This window comes from Monopterus albus, unplaced genomic scaffold (genome assembly GCF_001952655.1).
Source record: "Monopterus albus unplaced genomic scaffold, M_albus_1.0 scaffold177.1, whole genome shotgun sequence".
In the NCBI taxonomy this organism is placed as follows: domain Eukaryota; kingdom Metazoa; phylum Chordata; class Actinopteri; order Synbranchiformes; family Synbranchidae; genus Monopterus; species Monopterus albus.
Window position 1 is genome coordinate 200,776 of NW_018128057.1, and position 12,235 is coordinate 213,010.

The 12,235-nt window shown below is 42.6% G+C and overlaps 1 protein-coding gene across 3 annotated transcripts in view; it reads right to left on the reverse strand.

Moving 5' to 3' along the window:
- Positions 1-543: 543 nt before the first annotated feature.
- Positions 544-12,235, reverse strand: part of LOC109969672 (transcription factor COE3-like) — a 46,056-nt gene continuing 34,364 nt past the window's right edge. For 2 of the 3 annotated variants that reach the window (XM_020616718.1, XM_020616717.1), the window contains exons 12-16: positions 10,075-10,140; positions 8,514-8,676; positions 7,121-7,324; positions 5,971-6,141; positions 544-3,535 (exon numbers count right to left, since the gene is read on the reverse strand). In XM_020616718.1, the coding sequence (XP_020472374.1) occupies positions 3,504-3,535; positions 5,971-6,141; positions 7,121-7,324; positions 8,514-8,676; positions 10,075-10,140 (636 nt within the window). In that variant the 3' untranslated portion in view covers positions 544-3,503. The remainder of the gene's footprint in view (positions 3,536-5,970; positions 6,142-7,120; positions 7,325-8,513; positions 8,677-10,074; positions 10,141-12,235) is intronic. The other variant, XM_020616719.1, reaches the window with a different exon arrangement.

Consider the following 12,235-nt stretch of genomic DNA (forward strand, 5'->3'; position numbering starts at 1 on the left):
CCAATCGTGTTTGTGAAGGAAGAGGAAGTGAACCACACACTATCCTGTGACAACAGAAGAAGAGAGACTGTGATGATGCTCCCTGGGTTCACTTCACTATGTTGATTAAAAACCTTCTGGGGCAACAAACTGTCAGAAAAGTAAGTCAGCTGTTTTTACACCAATGTGAAGATCAGCGAACATAGAAGCTAACTGGTGTTATCTGTCCTGTTTTCTTCTGTGGACTCTGTTGATTTAGTGAATTCTTTGGATTAACCAGGCGCAGGGCTGTACATTAGTCTTAGTAGTTCCACATACACCACAGTTACCACACCACTCACCTGTGTGTAGCTACGTTTATTGTCGATCTTAGGATAAGAGCTGAACAGCTGATGTGATGAGGAGACACCTGTTTCAGCGAGATTCAGCTGCAATAATTCAAAAGCATCAGCAGTAGAACAGTCAGTGACCTTTAATCAAACTGAGACAAAACCAGAACAAACTTATGATTCTGTGATGAGTTGGAAAATAAATCAAAGAGAAATAAATAAAAGTCTGTGCAATAATGGGGTTTGAGGTTATCAGTGATTTATCTTAATCAAATCCTGTTTGTGCTTTTGTGTCCACTGAGGGAACAGAGCCATTTAATGAAAGTCCATTAATGGTTTTTCTCGGTTTTCACAGCAGAAAAACACATTTTAATCATCACTTTTAAACTGAGTGAAAGAAAATAAAAGAAATGATATAAAGCACAAATGATAAGAGACACGATTTACATTGGGAACTCGAGAAACTCATTCAGGATGAAAGACAACAAGTCTTGTTTCCAGCTGTGCTGAATGTTAAACCAGCTGCAACAGGAGAGAGAAGTCTGAGCACACACCTTCACAGATGAGGATTTCTGAGTAACAATAAACACAAGAGGATTTTCCAAAATGTCAGACTGATCGTCCTCTTCTTCTACTGGACTAATCTGGCTCCAGCTGAGCTGCTGCAGACGAACCAGACTGTTTATAATACTGCCAAGAAGTTTACTGTGGTCCTGACTGGGTGCAGTCAGAGGACAGGGCGATTATTTTGTAGTTCCTTCTTCTATTCAATGATGTGTGTTGTTGAATTGTCGCACTTGCTGATGAACACACTGTATATCATGGCAGACAAGAAGAACATTTACCTTTCAGATTTTAAGTTAACAACACATTACAAACAGGGAGAACCACTCCTGACCTGGTTGTTTTAAAACAGTGATTTAACACAATCCTTAGTTTGAAAAAGCTTTAGTTTTTATACCACTAAAGATAAGAATATGCATGTCATTTTGTGATGTCTCAAAGATTAAAATGTGTTGTTGGTATAACTAAAAAAACTGCACATTAAACTGCTGGTCATCTTTCTGGGTATGACTTCTTCTTTTGAATTAACAGAATCTCAGATACAGTTCATAGAACTGGCGATTCTAACCTTGTCTTTACTCTTTGTAACGAAGTGTTATGAATCTGTCTAGCTTGTACATTTGTTTCTCACCGCACTGTTACACTCTTTGTTTCTTTGATGGCCAAAAGAAGCCGTCCGAGTCCACCGGGGCGACCTGCTGACTTTATTCACTGTGAGGAAATCATTTCAGTACAGCCAAACAGTCACCAAAACAAGAGTTACAATCAGAACAACAAAAACAAAATGAGTGGAGCTGATTGGACACATCAGCTTTGATTGACAGTGTATAAATTTGTGAGGACGTTAACATTCAGTTTCTTTGTTAATACAAAACAATGGCTTGTTTTCAGTGTGGCACCACCACATACACACACACATTTAAAACCGCATGAAGACGATATGACTCGACATCCATTTATACAAAACAATCTTAGATATAAATACATTATTTATATTCTGTACAAAAGAGCTTCCCACGATGAGCCCAGTGACGGGTGGGATGGTGTGAGCAACCACAGTGATGTTTAAGATTCAGCCAGCTGCAACCATAGACTGTATATAAAATGGATGATGCGTCACCACTTCCCTCCACTATGCAAGTGTGAAGCCAAAACACAGTATCAAATACGGCGGCTGCCATCTTGGCATTTTGCACCCCGATTTTGTGCAGTAGCGACCAGAGGTGAAGCCATAGTATCAGGCTGCCAATCAAAGCTGTCAAATCACCTGAAGTCCATCTGTTTTTATATCATCAAATAACTTTATAAAAACAACCTGACCAGAAAGGTGATCTCTTGTACGGACATCGGCCTGATAATATCTACCAAAAGTCACAGAAGTGACCTCTGGGAAAAACTGATTTGATTTGTACTTTGAGTTTTAGTTCAGCTCATGTCCCATCTGCTAATATGAAGGGGATGGGATTTATAAACTCTACTGTAACTGGCCACCAGGGGGCGATTGACTCGTTGTAGCCTCACTTCTGGGAGCTGTCAGCATCCATGTTCATATACAGTCAGTGGCTACAACTAAAATCACAAAATCCACACAAAAAACACAGCCAGGCTTGACAGTCAGGGCGGGGCTTTGTGGTGGGCGGAGCATTCGGAGTAGTGGGAGGGATCATGGTTAAAAAGACAACTCTGAACAAGAACACAGACAGTCACAGTAGCCTGTCAGGATGCAGGACTTTTTTTTTCCTTTCTTTTTTTTTTTTTTTTTTTACCATGGGAGCACATAGGAGCTAAAAATAACTAATTTAATAAAAACACAGACAGGCGGATGTGGGCTTAATTTAAGAAGGGGCAGGGATTGTAAGGAGAGAAACCATTTTCATATGTTGTTCTTTCTTTTAGTTGATATTTTCCTTGCACTTTCAGAGGTCAGATATCTTTGTGCTGAGTTTTTAAAACTATACGAGAGCCCAAATTATTCAGGTTTCAGAGCTTCTCTGGGCCCCGAATCTTCCTCATGGCGTTTGTCAAAAAGAATCATATTTAGTTGACGAAAACCAAAAATCTGTGAAATTACACTGTGAGGAACATCTGTAGACATCCTTAAACATAAAAAGAAGGAGCTTCCTGTTCTCCCTCCCCAAGTTTCACCTGGACTCAAATGGGTAGAATATCCACCTCACAGGAAGACATGATCTGCTGCTCAACACGGTGGTGACCACAGGAACCAATCAGATGTCAGCAAAGGTTTTGTTGGATGTTTCTGAATAATTTTGGGCCTTTAATGTTTACAATCTTCAGGTCAAATAAGGATCTGTTCCCTGTTTCCTCAACCAGATTTAATGCCTCATGTAGAGGAAACGATGTCTTTACACCAACAGACCCCACCCCTACAGAAAACACGGGAATAACATCAGAATAATAACAGAGAGCTGAAAGCACCCGTTGAAAACTGCTGGACAAAAAGTCTTATTTTCTTCTTTAATAGCAGGAGGCTCCGTCCTGCCAGAGACAACAGTACTTTTTTTTTACTCCGTCCTGATTGGTCAGCTGCTGACTGAGGCCCCTCCTCCTTAGAGGTGATTGGTGCTCGTGGCTGAGATGGAGGAAATAGATGAGGAATGACCAGGAAGAGTTTTACATTGGAGGAACGACAAGGCCGGACATGGCTGGAGAAAGAGAGAGAAACAGGAAGAGATGTCAGCTGTGTCCAATGACAAGGGACGGAGGAGGACAGACAGATTGCAGGGCAGAACTACAATTTGTTGCAAAACAATCTGCTGCGAACTACAGCATTTTTAGCCTGTATCAGTTCATGAAGTCACAGTGTCCCCATTAACAGCAGCAGAATGAGCAGCAAGTAGCTCCTGTGTGCAGTGCCCCCTTGGGCGGCCACACAACTTATCACTGTGAGACTGAAGGAAACAGAAGGATTCTCAGGCAGGTTCTGCAGCCTCTTACCCTCTGGTGTCTAAGCAGGTTTATGGTTTGTTCTGTAGGGTCATCAGGCATGATGAGATCCCCAAGAAGTGGAAGTCACACTGAGTCAGATCAACATGTGTTTCATGTCTGTTTAAGTTTCACTGAGGTAGTACTCAGAGGAGGAGATGGTTTTTTGGGAGAAATGAGGCTGCTGCAACTCCACCTGCTGTCAAATCAGCAGCCAAACTACATGAACTAACTTCCTGTTGTATTTACCATTAGTGGAAAGTAATGAAGTACATTTATTCAAGTAGAATGTTGAAGTATTTGTACTTTACTTGCCATTTTATTATATCCAATCTCCCATTTATTTCTAAAATCCTTGAAAAAGCTGTTGCAAAGCAGTTATGTAACCACCTGCAAAAGTCAGGATTTAGAGTCCATCATAGTACAGAAACATTGGCGAAAGTCACCAATGATCTCTTCCTAGCCTCAGACAAAGGACTTCTCTCCATACTTGTCTTCTTAGATCTCAGTGCTGCTTTTGACACCACTGATCACAGCATCTTACTACAGAGACTTAAACATGTTATTGGGAGTAAAGGAACTGTGCTAAGATGGTTCAAATCTTATTTATCAGAAAGATTCCAGTTTGTTCATGTTAATGATGAATCTGCCGCACAGACTGAAGTTAGTCACGGCATTCCACAGGGCTCTGTGTTAGGTCCAGTTCTCTTCACTTTATACATGCCCCCTTTAGGTAATATTATCAGGAAACACAGCATAAATTTCTATTGCTATGCAGATGATACTCAGTTATATTTATCTATGAACCCAGATGAATCAGATCAGTTGGTCAAACTTCAAGCATGCCTTAAAGACACAAAGGCCTGGATCACTTGTAATTGCTTACTTCTAAACTGTAACAAAACTGAGTTATTGTACTTGGGCCTGAAAAGATTAGAAATCTTCTGTCTAACTATATAGTTACTTTAGATGACATGACACTATTGAGTCAGAAGGAGAGTGATAGAGAGGCATAGAGCTAGAATGAGAAAGGGAGTGAGAGAGACATGCAGAGCTTAACCAGTAAAATACTTACATTTGAAAAAGTATTCATCACAAAATCAGAAAGAAAATAAAATGAGACAGAAAAAAACAAACACACCTGAGGGTAAAGTAAAATATGATGAAAATTATTAGACAATATTTTTACACTTGAGTTTTGAATTTATAAGAAGTTGTATCTGCGTCACTTTCTGGCTGCAGCTACATGAGCTATGAATAAGATTCAGACTGTATTTACTGTCTCCATCTGCTGCGATGATGCACGGCCTGCACAGGCAGCAACACACACACATTTAGTACGCATGCAGACATTAAACACACACTGTGGCATCTGTGCCCCAGCGAAGGTGGAGAGCAGCATGAATATTTAACACTTGACAAAGCTCTCTGTCAGAAACACTGACATCACGCACGCTGACTGCATGAGTGTGTGCGTTTCATGTGCGTGTGTTGTGTGTTGAGAGGATGTATCTGTGGGTTGTAGTGAATAAAACATGCATCGGCCTGTCACTCTCCTGCCACACCAGCAGTGCTCAGTGTGTGTCCAGTGCTCGGATCAGGCTAGCCGCAGGACGGACAGAGCCCTGCCTCCTTTTATGGGGCTGCAAAGTAATTTTCTAGATTTTGGACATAATGTGGTGCTAATTTTAGTGACATGAACTTAAATATACATATCAATTTATTATGGGAAACTTGAAAATATGTGGAGTTATATGTTTGTCTGTAGATAGGTTTTATACTTGTAAAATTATATAAACTTGAATCAGCTACAACATAAAAGAGGTCAGTCATAATAACAATAAGTAATATGAAAACACTTGTGACTTCATCATTTTCAGTGGCCCTGCTGTGAACTCACTTCAAGTACAATTTACTATTTCATTAAAAGGAGAGCAACTGCTCACCATGTAATGAGTTGTTTTCCAGGAGACTTCTACAAAAGTGTCAAGAAATTCTTAGAAAGCTTCTGATTGTAAAACACAAAGTTACTAAACTCAGTGGCAAGGACCCTGAATCAGAAGTGGAGTCAGCGTAGAGATTTAGATGTTTCAGATGGATGAGGCGGAGGATTCAAAGACAACAGGAGGATGCAGCAGAGCAGCTTCCAGTGTACCTTGCAGCCCGTTGGCGTTGTTGGCGGAGCAGTTTGGTGGAGGAGGAGGTGAAGCTGGCGGTCGGACAACAGGAGCGAAGGCGCTCTTCTGTTTGACGGCAGCAGAGAAGGAGAAAACTCCATGAGAGGAGTTGCAGTTGGACACCGCCATAGTGGGGCTGGAGGGAACAACTGAAAAACAGAGAAAGCAGGTCCGAAACCAGTTTAACCAGTTCAGCAAGCTATCAATGAAACAGTCTCACAGAGAAAAAAAGAAATGTCTACAACATGATGTGGCTGAAAGCTACAGAAGGGCTACTAACTGTATCATGTGATGAGCTCAGCTGCTATCGCCTTAATGACAATGAACTTATCTTAAACCAGTATGACCAGTTCCATGAGTGGTGTGGAAATGGCCCAGAACCCAGAGCCTGACCTGAAGATGGCACTAAAAGACATCATGTAGAATGGAGTGTGTCCTGTGAAGAGCAGGTCACACTTCAGCCGACACCTAAAACATGTCCTGATGGAGGACATGTCGGTGGGTCACCATGACTAACATGTTCTTTGGACATGGACAGGAAGCTCCGAGGAAAACCAGCTGAGAAACCAGCTGCTGTGAACTCACTTCAAGTGACGACCCAAACAACCCAAAAACACAATGCGTCCGGCCGCGCACATAAAAACTTATGTGAGTAGTCTCATTCTGCCAGCAACGATGTATCTGTTAAACCTGGGGAACTTTTCCGATCCAGCTGTTTTTCTAATTGCCTGGGTCACAGTTTTCTGCAGTTAAATCATCATTAGAACTACAGTTCTGGTCAAACCACACCTCTGATATTTTACACCAGCACTGTGATCTCCAGCTTCTGACTCAGAGCTGGTTTCCAGAAACCTGACCTGGAGTCCAAATACACATGCTCCAACAAATCACTGGTGAGTTTTAGCTCCTCTGGTCCAGACCTTCACAATGATCTGTGTCCTTGTTCGAGCCAATAAGACGACACCAGTGTTCCCATCACCACATCTGCTGCTGGTGTCACTGCTCCTCCATCACCATCAGAACAAGGAGTCCTGGTTGTGTCCCTTGTAGTTTAGCATTGAGTGTTTGTCGTCCTTACTTTACTCATGTGTAGTTTAGAATAGCTGTTGTAGTGGTAGTAGCATTTACCTTGATACTTACTGCCGTAGGGAGAGTTGGCAGCCGACCCGTTGAGAAAACCTGGTGATGTTGCCACTCCAAGGTTGGGCATGCCCGTGTTGCCGTAGCCATTCATACTGTTGCTGACCGTGTTACCATAGTTACTCTGCTGAGGGGTGGAGCTTGGGGCGTATCCGCGAGGTGACACACTGCTGGTGTTACGACTGTAACCAACTGGGAGAGGAAGACAGTAGAGTTTTAATAGTACTGCAGTAATCTGCTGCTCAATACCTCAGGTAGTGCTACCAGGTTACATGCATAGTAGTCTGATGTGGTATACATGAGGTTCCTGCAGGATCAGTCTCGTTTTTGATTGCTGCACATGGACAGGTCAAACACAGACACTGAGTCTACAACTACAATCCCAGAGAGCTTTGCTGTTCGACTCATTCAATCAGAGAGCTTCAGGCTGAGGTGGAGTTAGAGGCTGATCTTGGTAGAAATCTCTGGAGAAATTTAAACATTTTAATCAGCTCACTTTTACATTTTGGATCAGCTTTCTGCATGGGCAGAGCCAAAGGGTTGGGCAAGGGTGGCACCAACCACCCCAGAATCTGACTGTCACCCCCAGTGTCACCCCTGCCAGAGTCCAAATGTGGAGAATAAAAAATGAAAAACAATGTCAAATTCTTGCCTTAAATGCACCCAACATTTTTCTGGCGCTTTATAGCAGATATTGGTCAAATTACTTTTATTTTATGTCATGCATGCAGAATTCTCGATCCAGCCCTGGTTTTCTGTCCCAGCTCTGGAAAGTCTTCCTTCTGCCTGAAGACTAGACCAGAACCCTGTAGAACCTTTGAATCTGGTTCAGTGATCCAGCACTCTCAGTGAAAACTCAAAACAACACTGTGACTTCTTGGAACCATAGTTATTATTAAAACCACATTGAACTCACCAAAGTAAAGGCTGAGCTCTAACAACACATGATCACTAAAGAGGACCAGCCCTCTCGTCCCTGTCAGAGCACCAGCAGTAAACAACCCAGACTACTTTATTCAGAAGGACAGTGGGCCAGAGCTGAAGCAGGATGTTTATATCAAATATAAATTTCTGATGTTTGCCTTGTTTTCTGTAGCTTGAGGTTTGTTTCCAACCTGTCCGATCACCTGAATGTTCCCAGATCTCACCATGGTGAGCACAAGGTGATAATTACTGACAATAATGACGGACAGCAGTACCACAGTAATAAACCACAAGTAGGACCCAGCAGTCAGGAGTGAGATGTCGTTTTGTACGGAGCGCCATGTTTGACTGTGTCCCTCCTCAGGTCTGTCCTGTCTCAACCAGGAATGTTTTCCATTTCCAGACTCTGATCTGTAACAGTGTTGTACTACCACACCTGCAGTACTTTCCATGTCACCTTGTGTAGTATCCGAGACGTTGACGGCCAGCTGTCCACTGAAGGAGTTCACTCCCATCATGCCATGGGAGGCGCTATTGCCTAACGATGGGATCTGACTGTGGTTCCTGGGAACACTGTAGAGAGCCTCAGCGATGTCCGCTGCTCGCTTCAGGATGATCTCCTGCAGATTGGGTTTGTTTAATACAACAGGACAGTGTGTTGGATACAAAACCACATTTGTTCATTTTCACTTTTGACACCCTGCAAGAATCTGTAAATGCGCACTGAAAATATTTAATGTACATTGTGCATGTGTTACTTCACCAGAACAACGGTGTAGAACTGCAGCAGTCGGCTGATTAATCAATTAAACAATCAAAAGAAAATTAATTGGCAAGTACTTCAATGACTGATTGATCAATTAAGGCACTGATCAAGCAAAAGTAAAAAACAAGCTTCTCAAGTATGAAGATTTGCTGGTTTTCTTTGTCTTCTGTTAAATATGATTGGGTTTTTAGTTGTCATTTTGGCAAAACAAGAGGTCTGGTCCTGTGGTCCAGGATATTTTCTGATGTTTTATCAACAAAACATTTAATTAACTTAAATAAACATCAGATTCACTGGTAATAATAATAATAATAATTACTTTCAGCCACACAATACGGTAAAACACTTTAACATCACAAGTAAAACTTCTGTATAAGTACATAAGTACTTCTATGAAAATGAACTGGCCACACACAAAGCAACGCCTCAGGCTGGTTTCATAAAATTTTACATGTTGTTAAGTTTAATGTTGTCGCGCTGAACTGACTCTTGCATGTGATGATTATTTTATACCAGAGACGCTGCCTGTGCACGGAGCGCTGGTGTTTGCTTTGCAGACGTTCACTGTTAAACTGTCAGTGTATGACTTTCTCTATCTGACAAACATTCAAACACACATTTCAGTTTGTTACTTGTTGGATCACACAGACACACTGACATCACATGAGCGTGAATACACACACACACACACACACACTGTGCTACAGTTGGGTTTACATCCGTTTCCACCTCCATTCAAGGTTGCTCCTTCCTTTCAGGAGACCTGTGTGTGAGAGTGTGCTTAACTCACAGCTGTTAAACGTGTCAGAGAGAGAAGGAAATAAAGAGCTCCCCTCCTCCGCCAGTGTTTCAGGAGGTTGACACTCACAAGCCTGCAGCTTTATGGGAAATGTGTGCTTCTCTATAAGAACAACAACAGCTTTATGTCTCCGTATGTATGAAAACTGCTGGACAGTGATTAAAACTGCTGGATTCTGAGTCAGACTGCTTTGGCTAATGCATTATTATTATAATTACTAGTGATGAGACAGAAGCTGTGGGCATGCTCGGCTCATGTCCTGCAGAGCTCTGCAGCTCTGTGACAGACAAACCAGTTTGATAAAGAGTTGGGATTTTGATGTTTGTGAGTAAAAGTAAATGAGTTCCACTGTTTTCAAGTGCAAAATCTGACTTAAACAATTAAGTGTGTGTCCAGGACAAAGAGACGCCAGCTGGAAGGAAAGTGAAACCTATGGGCAGGTGAGCAGGTTACCTGGTTATTATGGGGCATCCCGTAGAGCGCCTCCACCAAGTCAGCTGCTCTCTTCAACAACACCTCCTACAGAGGAGGAGACAGGAGATTAACTGGCCACGTTTCAGCTCAAATTGGGCATCAAGTTTCAGCAAATCTTCCTAAGAAGGTCCAAAGAAAAATTGACTGAAGTCCTGTTGCCGTCCACTGTGAGGAAGGAGTCTCCTCCTGGCTAACATCTAAAGTCTCTACATCCTTAAGTAACTCTGGGCTCCAGAACGTTACAGCTTTGTAGTTTTATTGGCATGTGATGCTGCTAGCAGCTTTAAAACTGTCTGTTGGATTTATGCATGTCACTGCTTTAAGATGCTTTTTAGACTGGGCTCACTGTGCCCAGGAAACAGAGGGCAACACGGTGAAGTATGTTTGAGTGGAGAGGGACCTCGAACCAGATATTTAGTGCTGACGAACAGCACCGTTAACCACAATATACAGCAGGGCTACGGCTACGTACTGGCACTCCTGTCGCAGCAGAGCCTCGATCAGCTCCAGCACAGGTACCACCCACACAGACACTGTCAGAGCTCCAGCAGAGGAAAGGACAGTCACATGTTGCACTGAACATGCTCAGTGCAACATGTGACCTCTGACTTGTCTGTTAATGTTTAAAGATGCCTGCTGACATATATCACCATGCTAAACCACGCCATCATGTATTGATCTCACTAATTCAAATCAAACTGACATCACATGATGTAGCCACAGTGGCAGGTCTTCTGCACGAGGTAGGCCAGTGTCTGTTCCTTCAGGCTGGTTTTGTTTGCACACGCTGAAAACGTGAATAAAAACATGTTGATGGAGAAACATCCACTGTGTGTGTGTGTGTGTGTGTGTGTGTGTGTGTGTGTTTGTGTGTGAGTGGTGGCTGTTGACCTGATGGAGCTGATAGTGTTCAACAGTGTTTATTCTAATCAGAGCTCAGTTTCACCTCACAGGGTGAGCGCACACTCTCACTCTCACTCTCACTCTCACACACACACACACACACACACACACACACACACACACACACACACACACACTGAGCCTCTTCAATGCTGAACCACTTCACTTCAATGAGCATTCAGTGTCAAACAAACAGCTCTGAGTGTGTGTGTGTGTGTGTGTGTGTGTGTGTGTGTGTTTGTGTGTGTGTGTGTGTGCATGTCTAATCAGGCAGCGACAGGACGATGCTTCATTTGTCTTTATCTTAATTAAACACACATTCAGTTAATCTGCTGCTTTTCATTACAAACTTCTTCAGGAGGCTTTTCAATTAACCCCGCCCCCTGAATCCTCCACCCACGGCACTCCTCCTCCTCCATCCATCCACCCATCCTTCCTTCCTTCAACCAGTCTGCACTCCTGTTTTTGTCAGTCTGCCCATTTGTCTCATCAGATGTGCATGTACATCCATCCATTCCTCCACCTCTTCCTCCTTTCTTTACTCTTTTCTTTTCTTTCTTTCATTTCTCCTTCCCCTGCATTTTCCCACTCCTTCACCCAACTCTCTTCTTTTCTTTCAATTTATTTCCTTTCCTTATCTTTTCTTCCACCTCTCTGTGCCTTTTTTCTTTTCCTTTCTTGCGTCCTTCGATTCGTTTCCTCTGCTGTTCCTTTCTCACATCCACTTTCTCTTCCTCATCCTTTTTTTTCTTTATTGTCTTCTCTCTTGTTTCCTCTTGTTTCTCTTTTTCTGTCAACCCTTTCTTCACTTTCTCACCACTTTTCTCCATCATTTTGTTTTCCTGATCACCACATTACAAATAATGAGTAAATGTTAAGATTTACAACCTTTAGCACAGTGTCACTGCCGGGTTATCACGCAACAGCTTGTGTGTGTCGCTGCACAAAGACGCACACTGAGAGGAAGTCATTTCAACCTCCGATCGTCTTTAATCTGCTCGTTTATGCAGAGCGACGTTCAAGTGCATCGCAGCGTGTGAGACTTACTCACTCACACACACATTCAGACACACAGTGTTTATGGCGACAAATGAAACATTATTACAAGTGTTTCATTGTTACACACAGAGATGGGATACACCTCTCACACACACATTAACAGGGTTAGCACTGCGCTGCAGCTGCCTGTCATCACCGAGGAGGAAACCAATTATTCTTTTAAACACACACACACTTT